We start from the raw sequence: 16,991 nt of genomic DNA on the forward strand, positions 1-16,991 counted from the left end.
TCAGATAGATTCCTTCGACTCCTTTCCATACTGCCGCAGTTCCTCCCGAATCAAATCCCAGGTTTCCTGCCTTAAGAAACCCTGAACCCAGTAGTTTCCAAGTTCGTCTTTACCATAGATCATAAATGCGTCGCGGGTCTTGTCATTGGCGTTGAGGGTGGTACCCCAAAACATGACTGGTCTATCCCCTTGCGCCGCACTCGCCGCAGAGTGCCCCACCCTAGCGCAGACCTTGTCTTTGCCCACGTCGCCCGAGGCAGCAGAGCTGCTATCGGCGGCATCCAGAAACTTGGCCTTGGTCCAGTTCGAGCAGGCAATCATTCGGGAATCCCACCTCGCGAACAGGGGTATCGTGCCCAGAGTCGAGAACCACTTGCGTGCGAGGCGCATGAGTCTGCGCGTTTGCACGTCGCCAGCCTGCTCCGTGATGGCTTGGCGAAGACGTTGAGCGATCTGTGCCGTTGTGGCAGTGGCTGCCTCCTGCCTGGATAGGATTGTCGTTGCTGGCAGCATCAGATTTTGTAGGTATGGGCCCGCGGGAGTGAACGTGTTTTCCAACCGCCGACGGACGTCAAAGACGTTGCAAATCACTGCACTGCCCCTCTTCCATGATCGTGATGACATGACAAGGCGAGAGCCCCAGGCTGTGATGAGGTCCCCGTCGCTGATGAACGGAACGACTCCACCGTTGTGTTCCTTGAGATCCTGCTCGACGCCTTGGCGCAAGTGCATCAGATAGTTGGCGGGCAGATAGATGTGCCGAGACTGTACATTCCGGCGAGTCAATATATCCCATACATAGCGAGCGATGAAAGATATCAAAGACAGACCACGGGTTTGCTGGCCTTCGAGAACGAAGTTCCCCTGTGAGACTTTCTTGTCAAGGTCTGTTCCGACGCTATCAAGCACATCGTAATGAATGCCCTGAAGAGGCTTGACGAGATGGCTTTTGCCCATCACGATGTTGGACCACGCCTTCAGCAGCTCTGATGTGCCCATGGCATCCGCAAGCGAGTGTGGAAAGGTGAACGCCACCAATGTAGCGTCTGCAAAGGACGTGATCTGGAGACATAGCAGAGGCTCGTCACTCTTCAAGTAGTGGCCGACATCTTTGGGCAGGTTCTCGGGCGCAGCGAAGACCTTGAAAGCGTGACTGCCCTCGTGCAGAGATGGTTTAGAACCTGTTGGTTTGGGCAATCTCGATGCTAGAGAGTGAGAATCGATGTCGATGTCGAGATAATCAATGTGGGAAAATCTCACAGCCGGGCGCGTTTTGCTGAAGGAGCGTGGCACATGAATCTCTAGCTTTCCTCCACTCTTTAATGTTGTAATCAGCACTGGAAAGGGGACAGTTTCTCATGACTGCCTCAATAATGGATGGAGCACTTACGGTAGCTCGGAGCCGACCTCCAAGTTTCTTCCATCCAGGCATATGAATCAGCTGGAGCAGACTTTCATGAAGCTTCCCTGCATCGAGAACTTTGTTGTAGCGAAATGTGAAGTTGAAGAGAAGATTTCGGACGATGGCAGCTTGGTCTATGAAGTGAATGGGCAGGACTTCATCTTCAACCTCGTCTCTTGCCAATTTAAGAGCTTCTTCTCTCATGATTCTTTCGTAGTTTCCCCTGCTAAATGAACTCTAGCTCTCGGAATCCTGTGAACACAATACTTTAAACCTGCAAAGCGGTATGATGGTCGTATTGGATGAAAGCAGCTTTTGTTCGTGGAAGAATGGACAGATATAGCAATGTATAGTTTCATTGTAAGCCAGACCTGGTTTGAGAAGGCCCTGCGATTTATATTGCCTCTTCGGGGTCCATGGGGGACTTTGGCATCCCCCGTGATCCATCCTCGGGCGGGCTGACTCTGGGGGCCAAAAGTCCAGCCTTGATACCATGTGGATATTCGACAGTAAAGTATCTTGACGCCATTTATGGAAAATGTCAGCCTTCCTTGGCCACATGTAATTTTTTCCGGAACCAATGGAGAACGAGATACGAGATGGGGCCTCTGGATGTGATGGTGTGATGGAGAGAATCCTTATTGGCGTTGCTACGAATTCCTCAATCAGATACATTCACAGGGCAAGGAATGTCTCTCCGAGCCTGATTCTGGTGTGTCTTTCCAATGCGATACCCCACCGACAGACACCACCTATTTGTTCTGCGCCGCATTCATTGCTCATCGATCATGCCAATGATTGCTCGGGTTTGCGAGTCACACTTTGGAGACTTCGGCCTCAGTTGAATCGGGAAAGAGAAGACAACATTTGCAACACTCTTCAGGAATAGACCCCATTTCACTATGACTGGCCTTGAAGGCGGAAATGAAGGCAGAAATGACGGCAGCCTCTGATGTCTCTTTTTCACGGATTTCAACGGGAATAATTTGGATCATTTCATTCTCAATACCACGGTAATACCTATCAATACTCACGAGGTACATTTTGAAAAGGGGAAGCCAGCCTTCGATGCGCCGGCACTTTGTCTCTGGCCATGGTCGTCAAAGGGAGTCCTACCAGAGAACGCTGCCCCCAAACTTTCCGTTGCCAACGCTTTTCTTGTTTCTTGCACATCCTAGATACTGTGTCTTTCTCTGTTTCACATCTTCCGTGTCTCCATTTCGTAATCATCTACCCTTAATTCATGAGTTGTTGGCTTCGTCAGAAGTATAGTGTCGTCGCCAGCGTAGGACTCGAAGCCCTTGATATTGTACTTGGCTGCAAGCGGGCCAAGCTCGATAAGCCCAGCAATAATGATACCGATGCTGACCTCAATTGCAGACCAGTTGAATACGGGGGCTGCGTCAACTGTAGTGTCTTATTAGCTTGTATCACGAACAGTGAAAACGTTGCCACTCACGGAGCATATCCTTCGATCCCTTGAGTTTGACCAGTGCCACAAGACGGATGATATTCGCAATCGTCGCGCTAGAATTTTGGTAAGCAGGCATATTATGGTAACCGCGGGAAGGACTTACAGTATCCCCAAGCCGAAGATCCCGTAAATGTAAATCTTCAGTCTCGAGTTCAGCCCTCGGCCTCTCATCATGATCCACGGTGAGACCATTAAAAGACCATCCAGGGTCGCCGTCACAATAGACAATGCGTATCCCATGTAAAGCTGACCCGAAAGTGGCAGGCAATGTCCCTGCGCTCCCGCGTCCAGCAACCTCCATGCGAAATCAATCGGCTGGCACTGCACGAGCAAGTAGATAATGAAGGCAAGGCTGATTGCCACATCCAAACCAATTGAGACCCAAAACAGAGAAGTTAGGATCCTCGAGCGCGATAGTCGAATAAAAGTCAGGGCAATGCTCCCTTTCATCGCAGAGGTGAGCACTACGTAGATGATTTCCAGGAAGAAGAGTACTTTTAGAGATTGGGCGATTCCGGGGAGTGTTGCTTGGGATAAGCTACCGCCGATGCCGCCCTGGACACCTAGAACCAGAAGAGCGTAAAGTGCTGCAAACGCGGCCTGCGGATGTCTTGTCAGTTGAGACGAATCGATACACGGGACAATGATGTACGGACCAGGGCAGTGAGGAGAAGATAGTCATTCGGTCGAACAGCTTTCGTGATGAAGACGCGAGTATACAGACGTAGACCGACGAAGAAGGTGTTGAGAGCCATCAATATCGCCCCCACCACGATCATAACGAGGCCCTGTTCCGAGGTCGCCATCTTGACGGTAGGGAGTAGGTGTACTGAGAAGAAAGGGAGCGAATGGTGAATGGTTTAGCGATTGTGACCGGCACACATGAATGTCTGGCTTGCTGATAAAATCAGTAGACTGCCGATACGAGGGATGAATTGTATAAGACTGATCGAAGTGCCGATGCTTTCGCGAAAAGGCGAACGGACAGATTTTCAGTGGCGATAGTTCGAAAAGGCAGTTTCTGACATGAATCCACAGCACCAAATACGAATCACGGCTACAGCACAGACCAAGGATGTGGCACACAAAGGGTCCCTTCCAAGATCAGCAATCTGGGGCTGAATAGCATTCGTATTAAAGTATCGGAGCTCGCATGGTTTCGTGTGGTGTTTCAAGACCTGAAGAAATGGGAAACCAAGAAGCTTCCAATCAACGTCTGACCGAAGCTGACACAAGCTAGATGCTAGGCCGAAAGCAACCGTCGTCCCCTGCTGAACACTGAGCAAAATGAGTAAGCCGATCGCATTGGTAGTAAAGATGGGATGAAAGAAATGCCGGTGTACGAAAACCTCATACCGAAAACGGGGACAGGATGTGCGGGCCGATGCCGTTCTGCCTCGAGGGTGTCGATCCGTTCGCATTGTCTGCCAGTGACAGGCAGCGGCACGGTGATGGGCGCCAACGATGGGCAACCACCAGAAACGCTTATCCAATCTTCTCAGAGACGTCGGAAAGTCCAAAACACACATTTGTTATATCGCGAGCCATCGTGACCTAATATTGAGTCGCTGAGACGGGCTTCCCCAATGCCATGGCCTCTTCAAAGGTCGTCTGAATGGCGAGTGTTGCGAGAGCTCGAAGAGCAATTTCACTCAAACACTTTTCATGTTCCGTGAAAACTGTGAGGCCAAACTTCATTGAACTGCAAAAGGTTACATTCCAGTTTCTTTGTTAACTCGTCTCCAGTGGACTCGGATCGATTCACACCTCTCCATCGCTAATAATACGGATGGATTGATCATAACACTCGAATACGGGACCCAATTTCTTGATTTCAACCTTAAGGCACTGCATCTCGGCAAAATATCCGTTCATAGGAACTTTGATGGGTTCCGTTGCTGACCCTCGTCCGGAGCCATGACGAAACGAGAACGTCTGATAGACTCCCTCCATGGTAAACCCGAATGGTAGCTTCATTTTGAAAATTTGTAGTGCCTTTACAATGTACATGTAGTTTGCACTTGTCTCGCTCTGTGGCATCGCTGGAGTGCTGACGTTGAACGAGTTTGGGATATGGACATCGACGGGCTGCACAGCTTGGAAGCTGACCTGGCCGTTTAAAGTAGAAGCAAGAACAATCTGGATCTTGATAAAAAGAGACACAATAGCGATTATGAAGACAAGATAGTGTACTTTTCCCAAGGATTGGTAAAGGATTGAGGGCGACAGCATGGCTGTGCAGTCGAGGGCGTATCCATCCCTGCCGATTGGTGGGTTGTCGCGGTAAGCGATCCAAGGCATATACCAGATAGCTTGCAACTCGAATCTTGACCAAAAGATTGATAACAGAGTAATGGATTGAAAGTTGGAATATCAGTTTTTACAAAAGCAGAATCTTTGTTGGGTTTCCTTCCTTGCTGTTGGGCCACACCGCCACAGATACACAAAGCTTTGTCGTGCGGTGACCAGACCATAATTCTGCTGGGGAAAGCTCGAGAAGCTTTGCGATGACTGCATGATCCCGTGAGGGGCGCGGATATGGTAAATGTCTGTCCGAACGGCTTACTCGGTCTGATGCAAACCAAGGTAAATCAGAGAAGAGTGCCAGGGAATAGTCCCGAAAGACCGCAGAAGTTGATATTGTATTACATCGTCATTAGCTTATTCCAGATATCCTGCCTGCCGCAACCACGCCTCAGCCAAAGAGGGCCATTTCGAGACTGGCAAGCCCTTGGTGTCCAACGCAAAACCGTGGGGCGCGTCAGCAAAAACGTGGAGCTCAACGGAGCCATCCGCTGCTTGTAACCCCTGCGCGAGCCGGTATGCGTTCACCACCGGCACCACGGGATCGCTCGCAGAATACATAATGAAAGTCGGCGGTGCCGGGCACGAGATCTGCTGGTCGGGTATAACAACGTCGTAAAGTTCCTGCTTCGCCGGCGGGTCGAGGGGAGCCTTGTTGGGGACGATAGTGTGCCCTTTAGCATTGGTGGAAATGGGTCCGTATCCGATGATGGCGAACTCCGGCTTGGGTACCGGTGCCCCGGAAGCAGACGCCCACGGAGCCGGGTACTCGGCCAGCAGCGCGGACGCGAGATGTCCGCCAGAGGAAAGGCCGCATACTCCCAGCCCAGCTGGCGCCGCTTTCTTCTCTTCGATGAGACGCAGTGCCTGCCTAGCATCATCGACTGGAGCCCGAGGTCCCGTTTCGGCCGTCGGGAACCGGTGGACGAGTACAAAGGCCTCGAAGCCGAGGGCGGCGAGCCAGCGTGCCACGGCGACACCCTCACGGCCCACCATGAGTTGAACGTACCCGCCGCCCCCTAGGATGAGTACTGCGCGTCCGTTGGGCTTCGTCGTCGGTTTATAGCCGAATACCCACGGTCGTGAGACTGTTTTGATGACTCCTTGGTCAATGCTTCCTTGCGGAAGATCTAGCTCGAATGCACCGTCAATAGGTTCATTGTCCCACAGCGACCATGAGGAGTCCGCCGCAAAGGATGTCGAAAGACTCATTTTCGTGGTAATACTCGGATTCAGAAGAGTTTTGGTGATTCAAGGATGGAAATAATAAGTCGAGAAATTTAGGCCCCCGCGTTTTGGCGTGGGTGAGTCTGCTTTTAAGAGATGGAGTGATGTGTCCACGATTTGCAAATGGGACTGAATCCTCACGTAATTTGAGCAGCCGCTCGGTTGGCTTTGCCCCGAGCAACCGAAATTCAACGCAATGAAGTATCACAAAATCAACAAAGACAGGTCAACCGATACTGAAACTCAGATGCCGAGCATTTCTCCTCGGTAACTCTCCTTAAAAGATTCTTTCAGAAGCACGAAAACTGTTGGGTATCATATCACAGATTATCCCCAGTCTGGCTCAAGCATTCCATTCCAGCAAGAATGCCTTCCCGCTACAATCGCGACCACCTAAAAGTTTAGGTTAAGCTAATTAATGTGAACAGGGCCTTACCCTTATATTATTCATCTTTGCTTTTATTATTAGTAAAACTATTAAAAGTTATGCTTATTAGAGGCTATAAAAAGGAGAGTATATTAGTCTCTTAGATAGCCCATTTGGATCTATTATAATGACTAGTATAGTTATTACTATTATCGACTTAAAGCGACTTGGGCTTATAGGTGTCATTCTCATTCTCGTCTGGTCACTATTGCCCCCGGGTGGATAGGTAATTCTCTGGGTTTATTGCAACGATCTAAGGCATTAATAACTTCTATTACATTACTATATCTAAACTTTAATGTTTATATCCCTCGCAGATATATGTTTATATACAGAGGAGTCGATATTGCCGTCAAGACGCTGTTTCTAGCATTAATCGGAGCACCTGATCAGATCAAGAATTCAAGCTTGGATTCCTGGGGGAACGTCAAAATCCCAAGGATCGAGTCGCTGGAAGAGTATAATCGTACAAAGAACCACGATTGGATTTCGTTAGACGAAGCCCGACAACAATTAGTATATTCCAGCCTTCTTGGAATACCTCTGGCCGGCATACCGCAGCGCCACAACACAACCTTCGCTTTGGAAACGTCATATCTAAGAACGGAATGTACCTCATGGTTCGAAGATTCTATGATGACCACTTCCGTCCACGACATCTTCACATGCACACCGGGATCTCCATGCAGTGTGAAATCAGTCTTTTCCCCATGGGGCGCATTCGGCCTAGTCGAGTGGCCGGAGGGCAGCATCCGGAAGAATACCACAATAACATTAGCGAATGGAACTGTGCTGGATACCAGACTCAATCGGTGCCAAGACCCTCAAGCACCCGCGGTCAAGCTGATGTATTACAATTTCGACGCTACCAAGGACCTGACTATCGCAAATTGTACTCTGAGCACGTCGCACGTCGAAGTCCGCGTTGCATGCTCGGGCTGGGATTGCAAACCGACGGCTATACGACGATCCACCTTGACGACGTACCGAAGCGAGAACTTTACCTTTTTGGACGGATGCGTCTATATCAAATCCTCAGTGCGCCCAGCCTACGAGTATTTTTTCAATCTTTTCAAAACTCTCACAGACAGTCAAGGAGTAGAAGGAAATCAACCATCTATCATCCAAGCGTATCTAGCTCAACCAGAGCTGGGTCTATCAGGCGGGGCATTCTGGGACTTTCCGCCGGTGCATACCGCAGATGACCAGTCGTTTTCAATTCGACTGGGGCATATCCTGAATACCTACTGGATGGCTGCGATAGGAATCGACCCGCTGCTCTTGGGTCAGACGGCAGACTATAGCAACACAACGTACTTTGAGTACGCCGTCAACAAGTCGGCACCGAAGCCGGACCCGTCCAACATGTACAACTTCTCGGAGACGCAGGCAACAGTTTCCACCCAAGTGCAGATTCTCCGATATAATAAGGGATGGATGGTCATTCTTATTATATCCACCCTCATCTTATTGGTTGCGGCAGGCATTGGTCTAGTATTGGATTTGCAGATCTGGGTTCCGCGGTTACTGATAAACGTGTCAACTCTGACTAGGTGCAACCCCAATTTTGGTGTCCCAGCTGGTGGTGGAGCATTATCAGACGAGGAGAGAGCTAAGCTCATGGCAGACATGAGAATCAGATTTGGTGATATAAAAACCGGAGACGATTCCGATGATCTGGTCATTGGGGATTGTGTAGAAACAGGAGGACATGTTTCAAGGTTTACGAAAGGGAAACTCTATATTTAATGTCATGGTGGGGTTTAGTTGTTGGGTATGCTTTGTCTTTACTCGGAGGCCTCGCCGTCGTAAAGCATTGGGTACTTTGGGTTCCATTTCAAATTAGGGCAGGTAGCTGGTGCAAGGAACGCTGTTTCGCAGGTCTCTCACCGCCTTTCACGTTGATATTATCTTTGTCGCAATTTGATTAAATGAGACGCATTTGTTAGTAAGACCGAAGCACAACTATCAAACACCCAGAGAATATGAATAATAATCATCTACGGAATTGAGACTCAACAGCAGTGCTCAGCATCTGGAAGCTCCATGTCCAGTGAGAATTACCTAGTCATCGTACAATCTAAGCCCATTCTCCTCCCGTGCCAGTCGCCTCATCTCCTCGCTCGAGCATATGAACAACTCCCAACTGGCCGCATTAGCCTGGCCCCCCACCGAATAGACATCGCCGTCGGGATTAGAGTCCATCAACGCATAATCATGCCCACAGATCACCGGGTCGAGCCACCTCGTCGTAGGCTCCTTATCGCGGACCGCCGCATCCTCACACTCGGAATTCGTTGGCATATCGACAATGTCGCGACCCAGCTCCTTGGCTCGTTGCTCCAGATAGTCGACGTAGTAGTTTCTGTTGGGACTGTTCTGCCAGTTGTGAGATTCTGTCTGCCGCGCCTGGTCCCAGAGCTCCGAACACGGCTGCGGCGCGAGATCCTCCCAGAGGACTCTGTAGTCACCCGCGATGCATGCCATGGCCACCTGCAGCTTCATATCCGGCCGGCGGCGGACGAGTTCCTTCAACGTCTCTTCCGCCGGGATCAAGGGCCACCAGATCATCGCGGGCATCTCGTATTTGCCGGGGCTGGAGGGCGTGATGTGTGACAGGTCGTTGACCATGATGGAGCGCGCCAAGATGGCGGTCTTGATGGCGCGGTTTCTCGGATCGATTTCCTGAAGCGACCACCACTTGGCAAACGTGGTGTTGTGGTAGATGCCGCGGATGACGGCCGCGTGCTCGTCGTGGAGCATCTTCGGCCGGCGGAGACGCACATAGCGTTCAATATTCCCTTCGTAAGCCGCCATCAGGATCAGCGGGTCCTTGTTGGTAGTCGGCAGATGCGAGAGGAGGGGCGTGTAGAAGAGTGCAATATGCTCAGGGGAGAGTTCCTCGTTGTTGGTCTTTTCCGATGAGGTTTCGTCGATATTGCAGTCTTCGGCGATATTGAAGTAGTGCTTGCCCCATTCCTGGTACTTGTCCAGCCCGAGTCGGACGTCCAATGAGGACCGCACAGCCGTGTCGCCGTTCATGAACGCGGGCGACGATGGGCTATCGGGGTGGGAAGACCGGGTGTAGTCGTCGAGGATTGCGTAACACACAGGCTGTCGCATTATGGTGTCGAATATGGCTTTAGATCCGTCCTTTGAAAAATTGTCTCTGGCCTCTTCCGCGATGGAGATTTCAGGCAGGAGCCCAAGTTCATCGTAGAGACCAGCATAGCCGGCGACGGCACAGGCCCGGCCGACCACATACCGCATGTCGGGGTAACGCTTTGCCAGTTCGCGGTAGGTTCCCTCGCTAGCCACGTCCGGATACCAAATGCAATACGGCTTGTCGTCGTCGGTCGTCATTTCCGGGATGGTGTTGCTCATGATAAGCCGGGCGTTGCGGGCGCGGGAAAAGGCGTTGTTGTCCGATTCTGAGCAGAGCCTCCGGACGGGCTCCGACATTGCAAAAGCTTCATTGTGCCGGATACCGTGTATCACGCACGCCGAGACCCAGTGGCCAAGGGCAGTCGGCAGCCGGTGGCCACGGAGTGCGTCCCGATGGTCGTCGCCGGGCGGCGGCCGTGTCATGAGCGCAGCGCCCATCTCTTCGAATGAAAACAGCATCTTGGTCGGAGGCACTAACAGCATTGAAGATGAAGAGAAGGATGGTTAAGTCCCTTTAAGCGTTCCAGTTCGCACATGTGTTAGTGTGAGTATCTGCAGTGCACCCTAGAAATTCAGGCGTGTGGATGCGCATGGGCGGGCCCTTAACTGGCGCGAACAACCCCTGTCGTTTCTCACGATGCCAACGGTCTTCTGTGAGTAAAGACAAGGTTTTCTAGGCACACAATATGCTCAACAAAACACCATAAAGGTATTATATGAACTGTCACGCTTATCAAAATCGCGTTCTTACTCCAAGATTCTACAGCACTGCCTAACGGCCTGACCGTCTTCAACCACCCCCATCACTCCCTGTTTAGCAAACCTGACAGGCACCGTCAGGACAGTATCCATGGCTACACGCAAAAGCGCACAAGTTTACAAAGTACTCGTAGTCGTAACTGTTCTTGTCCAGACCCGATCCCGGACACCCTTGCACGCCTGATCGCGTGGGCAACGCCGCTGCCGCCGAAGCGGACTTCGTGCAGACGCACGCGTTCTCTTCGCAGCGGTCATAGTCGCAGTTGAAGGAGCAGAGGCCCGTCAACCCACCTGACACGCCGTCTCTCACGGTGCCGCCTGTAATGGAGTTGGTAGCTGCTGTTGCCGGACACGAAGACAACGCCGAGGTCTTGCCCGTCTCGCTCTCGAAGGAGCCCCAAGACTTGACGAGACTGCTCTTCAAATCTTGCTGGCCATTCCGTCGGAAGAAACGAGCAGTCGTGCTCGACGTCAGCGGTGGGGTCGGAGACGGTGCTGACGTAGTAGTGCTGGCAGATGTACCACGACGGGTCCATGCGCTTGGGAAAGCCGTCGCTGTTCATCAGCGATGGCGGGACTCCGTATGAGATGGCTGCCACGTTGGTCTTGACGTCCTCCGTGGTCACCGAGCTGGGGAAAGCCAAGTCATCGACAATACGCAGGTGGGCCGAAAACCCAGAAAGGGGCGCTCCCGGATATGGTTGCGTCCAATCGAAGCCTGCGTAGGAAGCCACGTCTGAGCGGTTCAGAGACACAAAAGCAGCGCCTGTAGAGCAGGCCAAGAGATTTCTACGACATTGGATGCGTTGGCGAGGTATGCCGTGTTGTCCAGGTAAATGTATGACACGTCTTCCGTCCTGGCGACGTTGGCGAAGAGGGAGGCCAGTGGCAAAGCCCACGAGCTGGCCTTTACGAGATCATGCATCATGCTCAAATGCTCTGAATACGTGACAGAGGAGAATAATGAAGGCGGGGAAAAGGACGACGACTGGGAGAAGGATGAAGATGAGATGAAGGGGAATGAGGATGGGCAGAGGTGGAAAGACGCTCGGCGACCATCTTGCGGCCCTTGATATCAAAGCCTCGGGAACACTTGAATTGACAAACATCGGCCGAGGCTTTCAACTCCTAGACCTCGGAGAAATAGAACTCGGCCACAGTGAAACCCAACGTACCTTTCAAACATTAAGATAGCATGCGGTCTCCCTCAGACATCGGGATGACATGGGGTGGGGAAGGAGAATTCATCATGCTCGCAATAGAGGCGGTCAAAATGATCCCTCCAGATATCTTCAATACGACGCACAGTAACGAAGCTGTATCCATTATTCGCCGACTTGATGAACATCATCAGCGGTAGTTTATCAATCTACCAGTTGGATGAGATTTTGGCCAGCCTTGTGTCCTTGTCCCGAATGAAAGGTTTCATCCAGGTTTCATCCAGATTTTGGCCTTTAAGAATAGTCGATTTTGTTCCATGATTCCCCGTGGCCAGTTCCCAGTGGCCAGGAAGTAGGACTGGCAGCCATGATGTGCCATGCTATGATTGTAGTCGATACCGTCATCAAGGAGAAACTGAGCGCTTTCCGCTATAGTCCACTCACCAAGAGTATACTCAGTACAGCTTTACAGGGCTCTTAATCTTGACGCAGTTTATAGAGGTCTCTATTGAGATGAGTCGAAGGTAAATCTCCGAGTGCAATCAGTGTACCTAGTACAACCAATCTCATATCAAATACTTTTGGCCGGATCCCTTCAGTAACTCTAGTCTTGGCTTACTTTTAACAAATTAGCACCTTAACATGCTTTTAATTTGGAAGTATTCTCCAATATATGCACAATTATCTGTCGTGCATTCTGAAGAAGGCGTTTGGATCTTTCTTCGAGGAGTCTCAAACCCCAAGCCGCGAAAGAAGCCGACCACAAAAAGTCAATAGAGTATACAAAGCTGGGGAATTTGCAATACAGACACATGTATAAGGGACTTAGTTTAGTTAGATGCATGAATCTCTGGTCGCTCATCAGTGAAAGAATGCTTGCTCAAGGTAAGTATTCGGCCGTTTAGACCGGCTCAGCTTTCGAATGATGTCACTTGAAGCCGGAAATGAGGACTTCATGTGTAAAGGCATTCTTACAATGCCTAGAAAAAGTAGTCATACAAGCAACTTCAGGATATATTTGAAACCCCGCCACAGCTTTTCGTTTATAAACCAGATGTTTCAATGCCAGTTCTACGAGTACCGAACCTGTTCATGGAAAACGTAGGTGACAATGAAGCGTCGGAAATCTTTCCGCATTCCGCCCTGGGCCATTTCGCGTCTTCGGAACTACCGAAAATTCCGCCGCCAGCCCCGCCACCCAAAACAGTCACCAGCAGATCGTCCTGAGTAAGGGAAAAAGCTCTTCACCACGAGCTTATCTTGCTTTGAGAATTTCTCGATGCGATCGATTTGAGGTCATGTTTGACCTCTCCATGGCAATGATACCTGGCCCGGGCTGTTATTGCCCATAACCACACCTTGCTGGGCGTGTGCTATATCTGTCTAACAGGCTGCGAGAGGCATTGCCCTTGAAGAAAATGCAACCTATCATAGCCTAAAACTTTATAATACGAGAACTGAAGAAGATATGGCCAGGTTTTCCAACTTTCAATTTGCAAGAGTTTGGTTGGAAGAAACTTTGTGGACGCCTCCATGCCCGCAAATGTTAGCACAGAACCCCCTGTCCTCTCCAAGGTTAGTTCGATTAGCAACCGACACACATCGGTTCCTGCGCTTGATTCCATCCCCATACGACGTGGTGGATGGCTGCACAGCCAAGAAACTACAGTTTCTGAGTCTGTTTTTGCTCGCGGGACAACACTTATAGTTAAGGGATCAATGATAGCCTCCCACGTAGTCAACTGGTGTGACCGCAAGCCGGGAAGGATTTCGGGTGTGACGCCGGCTTTGACGGCGTAGTGGCCAAACCCCACCAAATGCCACCCTACCCCAGAGATTTAGCGGATTAAGTTTGCGGGGTGGCAGGGATTTATGTCAGCCAAGATCCTTCAAAACCCCCCGGAAACCCTCCCTCTCAATTCCGCCCCTTTCTTTCCTGACCTCTTTTATCGTTCGATTATCGTTCGATTATCATTCGATTGCCTCGCTCAAAGAAGCAGGTCCCAGGAACAGAAAAACAAGAAGACGAAGAGAGCGGAAAATAATCACGTGCTATTGCTTTTTATCTTTGATTGGAATATGGATTCTCCAGAATCTCCGCGCTCAGTCGGCGGCGGCGGTGACGGCCCGCATCCCGGATCCCCTGCTTCTCAGTCTCAGGGGAGCGGAATTGCGAGTGGCCCCAAGACCCGGACGACTCGAGGGAAATACATTTCCAAGGCCTGGTAAGAAGACCCGTGTTCGGGATTCCGACGCAAGCAAACGTTCGGCCTAAGACTGTACTGATTACGTTTTCGAAACCTTGCAGTCTTGAATGCCGGAAAAGAAAGAGCAAGTGCAATGGCAAAAGCCCTTGTTTCCGTTGCGCTCGTCAATCATTGACTTGTGGGTTGATCAATTCCATACACTGCCGACGCAAAGCGATGAAGACTAAGAGCCTCAGGTGCATACCCTGCCTCGAAGAAACCACGCAAGGACCAGGGAAGTAGCCCGTAAGTCTATTGTCTAAGATGAACATTGGGGGCAAGCGCGTTCTTTATTGACTTTCCAGTGGTACCGATGCTCAAGCTATCCAGTCCCTAAGGGATCAAGTGGCTTCTCTACAGGGAGGACTGGACCTCTTGCGTCGGCACCAGTCCCAACAGCCATCGGAAAACCAGTCGAGCCCACTGCAGACGCAGTCAGAGGTTGCACCCACAGTAATTCAGAATCTACAGGTTCCGTTAGGCAATCTGAGTGACGAAGTAGTGGACTCAGAACGTCAACCTGGCCCTATCGTCGTGGACGTGGAATCCTCCGCCAGCCAAGACGAGCCTCGGCCATCCGCCAGTTATACCTTCAACATCAGTCTCGCAAGAACACACCTACGGGCACGAGGTATCGGGACCGCCGACCACGAGCCTGGCGGGATGCCTGGATCCGTGAACCCAACTCGACCGCCATCGCCATCCATTCAAACAGCCTCCGGCTTAGATGTCGGATCAATAGATCCTTTGTGGCTCATCAACGAAGAGGAATCCGTGCGGTTATGCAATGTGTATGAAGAAGAGATTGGGATTCAGTACCCTTTTCTTGACATTCAGTGGCTTATCGAACGAGTCCGAAGCCTTTACCATGCTATGAACAGTGGCTCTCGCGTCGGGTTCGCCTTTGCTGCGATCCCGGGGCCGACAATCATAGATCCTCAGGATCTGGGTTTAGTCAAGATGGTCCTATCTACGGCTTTGACGGTGGAAGCAGGAGGCTCCAGTCAACTTGGCAAGTCCCTGTTCCTGGATGTGAGGAAATCATCACACGATAAGTTATGGGAATCGGCAAGCCTCAAGTCTACCATGCTTTACATTTTGCTAGTAGGTGGCGTTGAGTAGGGTCAGCTTGGTCAAACTTTCTAACATCAGAGTTTAGGCGGTGTACAGCTTCATGACTGGCGATGATTTACAAGCTTGGAGGCTGGTGGGTATTGTTGCCCGATGGTGTTTGGAAATGGGCCTTCACCAGTCTGCAACAATTAGCAAAACATTCAAGGATGCTGGAAAACGTAAGATGGTCATGCGGCTCTTTTGGTGTGTCTACACATTGGACCAGCGGTGGGGCTTCGGCGCGGGTCTGCCCTTCGTGATGCACAACTTTGATGTTGATCAGCAACTACCAGAGCCAGTAAGTACCTCAAAACTTGCAAATCATTGTAAGAGAGAGAATTATTGACCTCCTCAACTCCAGGATCAAGACGTGCCGTATCTCAGGGCCATGGTTGAGTACAGTCGAATCGGTGACAAGGTTTGGGCGACATCGTACAACTCCGCCAGAGCAACGGGCGCTATCCGAGACGACGAAATCTCCTACCTACTATATCGTATAGACCAATGGTATGAGGATCTTCCGGGAGACCTGAGACTTTCTCCAAACGAGCAGACTGCTAGTCCCAATATGACCTCTGCGACCTCTAGAGGCCTTCAGCGGCTGCAGCTTTTACTCCATCTACGGGCCAACCAGATGAAGATCCTTCTGCTTCAGCCATTCCTTCACTCGACATCCAGTCTCAAATCCAACAAATCCAAGATCCAGGCACTTGTCAACTTGGCCAAGGACACCATCCAGATGCTCGACTCTCTCAACAAATCAACAGACATCTACCAAAATCAACAAATGTGCTTCAACCATTTCCTCGTCTCCGCTCTAGGCGTCATCTTCCTCGTCGTGACTCTATCACCAATGGAACACGGCACTTCAGTCCGAGACGAGTTCCACATCGCACTCGATCTAATTCGTGGTCTCAGCGCCAGGTCGTATGTCTCTAGCCGGCTCTGGAGGAGGATCAGCGACCTACGACTCGCTTGGAGAAAGCTGGGATTGAACGGTCCGCAATCGAGAGAAGGCAGAGAACCTAGTTCCCAGGGCCACGCGCTAGTCACGCCACCCAACTCTTCCGGTGGTGCGGACATCCCGTCTGGGAACGTGCCGACAGCTGTCGATGATGCGTTGCGCAATCCAGAGCTTGATACATGGCAAACAGGCTCGGGTGAGCCTTTCACCGAGGCTCAGATGGCGCAGGAGTTGAATGATTTTTTCAATTCAATAGATGGCGGGGGAGACTTTGGGATTCCGTTACCCGTTCTTGGTACTGACCTTGATGGTGTTGATGCAGAGCGTGATCCCGAAGACTCATTTCTCGAGGATGATATGAACACCTCGATGGATGTGTCTCACTTATTTGTAGATATGCTATGAATTGAAGTATCTTGGACATGCAAATTCCAGCAATCCTTTTAAATCGTAGTTCCGTACTGAACATCAGTGCATCTGTCGACTGACTCTCATACCTTGTTTGAGGTAAGGACGCGCATGATATTGACAGGAGCTGATGATCGACCGGGCGTTGTATCAAAGAAGCAAATAGCATAACAGAGTCTTGCTCTTACAATATGTTCACGCCACTTTCTTTGCAGGGAAGACTGAGGGGCATGAGACTTTCCTTGAGAGCCTGATGCCGGCTAGGACAACACAGAGTTCATGCAAGATTATGAGTTTTGGCCAATTTCCTCAACTTGCAGCCTTCCCAACGTACGGAAGGCG

At 50.7% G+C, this 16,991-nt stretch overlaps 6 protein-coding genes across 6 annotated transcripts; 2 read left to right on the top strand and 4 right to left on the bottom strand.

Annotated features, from left to right (window-relative positions):
- Positions 1-1,606, bottom strand: CORC01_01590 (uncharacterized protein; the record flags this gene model as incomplete). The annotated part of the gene is made up of 2 exons (XM_022613244.1): positions 1-1,317; positions 1,391-1,606. 2 exons carry the CDS (start codon positions 1,604-1,606, stop codon positions 1-3), a joined length of 1,533 nt encoding a protein of 510 aa, XP_022480343.1.
- Positions 1,607-2,600: 994 nt separating this feature from the next.
- Positions 2,601-3,682, bottom strand: CORC01_01591 (uncharacterized protein; the record flags this gene model as incomplete). Its single annotated transcript, XM_022613245.1, has 4 exons — positions 2,601-2,809; positions 2,862-2,929; positions 2,980-3,476; positions 3,533-3,682. The coding sequence occupies 4 exons, from the start codon at positions 3,680-3,682 to the stop codon at positions 2,601-2,603; spliced, it is 924 nt and encodes a 307-aa protein (XP_022480344.1).
- Positions 3,683-5,537: 1,855 nt separating this feature from the next.
- On the bottom strand, positions 5,538-6,392 carry CORC01_01592 (esterase/lipase; the record flags this gene model as incomplete). The annotated part of the gene is made up of 1 exon (XM_022613246.1): positions 5,538-6,392. One exon carries the CDS (start codon positions 6,390-6,392, stop codon positions 5,538-5,540), a length of 855 nt encoding a protein of 284 aa, XP_022480345.1.
- Positions 6,393-7,680: 1,288 nt separating this feature from the next.
- Positions 7,681-8,583, top strand: CORC01_01593 (uncharacterized protein; the record flags this gene model as incomplete). The annotated part of the gene is made up of 1 exon (XM_022613247.1): positions 7,681-8,583. One exon carries the CDS (start codon positions 7,681-7,683, stop codon positions 8,581-8,583), a length of 903 nt encoding a protein of 300 aa, XP_022480346.1.
- Positions 8,584-8,898: 315 nt separating this feature from the next.
- On the bottom strand, positions 8,899-11,686 carry CORC01_01594 (uncharacterized protein; the record flags this gene model as incomplete). Its single annotated transcript, XM_022613248.1, has 4 exons — positions 8,899-10,458; positions 10,880-11,188; positions 11,259-11,388; positions 11,514-11,686. 4 exons carry the CDS (start codon positions 11,684-11,686, stop codon positions 8,899-8,901), a joined length of 2,172 nt encoding a protein of 723 aa, XP_022480347.1.
- A 2,311-nt stretch (positions 11,687-13,997) lies between these two features.
- On the top strand, positions 13,998-16,646 carry CORC01_01595 (fungal specific transcription factor domain-containing protein; the record flags this gene model as incomplete). The annotated part of the gene is made up of 4 exons (XM_022613249.1): positions 13,998-14,143; positions 14,470-15,268; positions 15,324-15,575; positions 15,639-16,646. 4 exons carry the CDS (start codon positions 13,998-14,000, stop codon positions 16,644-16,646), a joined length of 2,205 nt encoding a protein of 734 aa, XP_022480348.1.
- Positions 16,647-16,991: the final 345 nt, after the last annotated feature.

The sequence above is a fragment of the Colletotrichum orchidophilum genome, assembly GCF_001831195.1.
Source record: "Colletotrichum orchidophilum strain IMI 309357 chromosome Unknown Scaffold_8.1, whole genome shotgun sequence".
In the NCBI taxonomy this organism is placed as follows: Eukaryota; Fungi; Ascomycota; class Sordariomycetes; order Glomerellales; family Glomerellaceae; genus Colletotrichum; species Colletotrichum orchidophilum.